At 62.8% G+C, this 360-nt stretch overlaps 1 protein-coding gene across 1 annotated transcript in view; it reads left to right on the forward strand.

Annotated features, from left to right (window-relative positions):
• The window catches only part of FGF13 (fibroblast growth factor 13), an 85,316-nt gene that overhangs the window by 8,967 nt on the left and 75,989 nt on the right, over positions 1-360 (forward strand). Inside the window, exon 4 of the mRNA XM_077773936.1 lies at positions 5-113. Coding sequence (XP_077630062.1) covers positions 5-113 — 109 coding nt within the window. The remainder of the gene's footprint in view (positions 1-4; positions 114-360) is intronic.

Consider the following 360-nt stretch of genomic DNA (forward strand, 5'->3'; position numbering starts at 1 on the left):
CAAGGGTGACAGCAGCCCCAGCAAAGGCAAGACCAGCTGCGACAAAAACAAGTTAAACGTCTTTTCCCGGGTCAAACTCTTCGGCTCCAAGAAGAGGCGCAGGAGGAGACCAGGTTGGAAGGGGCGCTTGGCCGGCTTTGGGGTCCCCCCCTAGACTTAACGAGCGTGGAGGGGGCTGGAGGGCGTGTGTGGAAGCGTAGGTGAGTTTGTCGGGGGCCCATCTGGTGCGGATGTGGCCACCTAGCCGGTGTGCGTGCGTGGGAAGCGACTGCTTTCTCGCCGCTTTCGTAACGGTAACTGGCTTGCTGCATTGCAACTGCCGTGGGACAGGCGCAGAGCTCGGGGCCGTCGCCGGCCCGG

This window comes from Crocuta crocuta, unplaced genomic scaffold (genome assembly GCF_008692635.1).
Source record: "Crocuta crocuta isolate KB4526 unplaced genomic scaffold, BGI_CrCroc_1.0 scaffold241, whole genome shotgun sequence".
Lineage (NCBI taxonomy): Eukaryota > Metazoa > Chordata > Mammalia > Carnivora > Hyaenidae > Crocuta > Crocuta crocuta.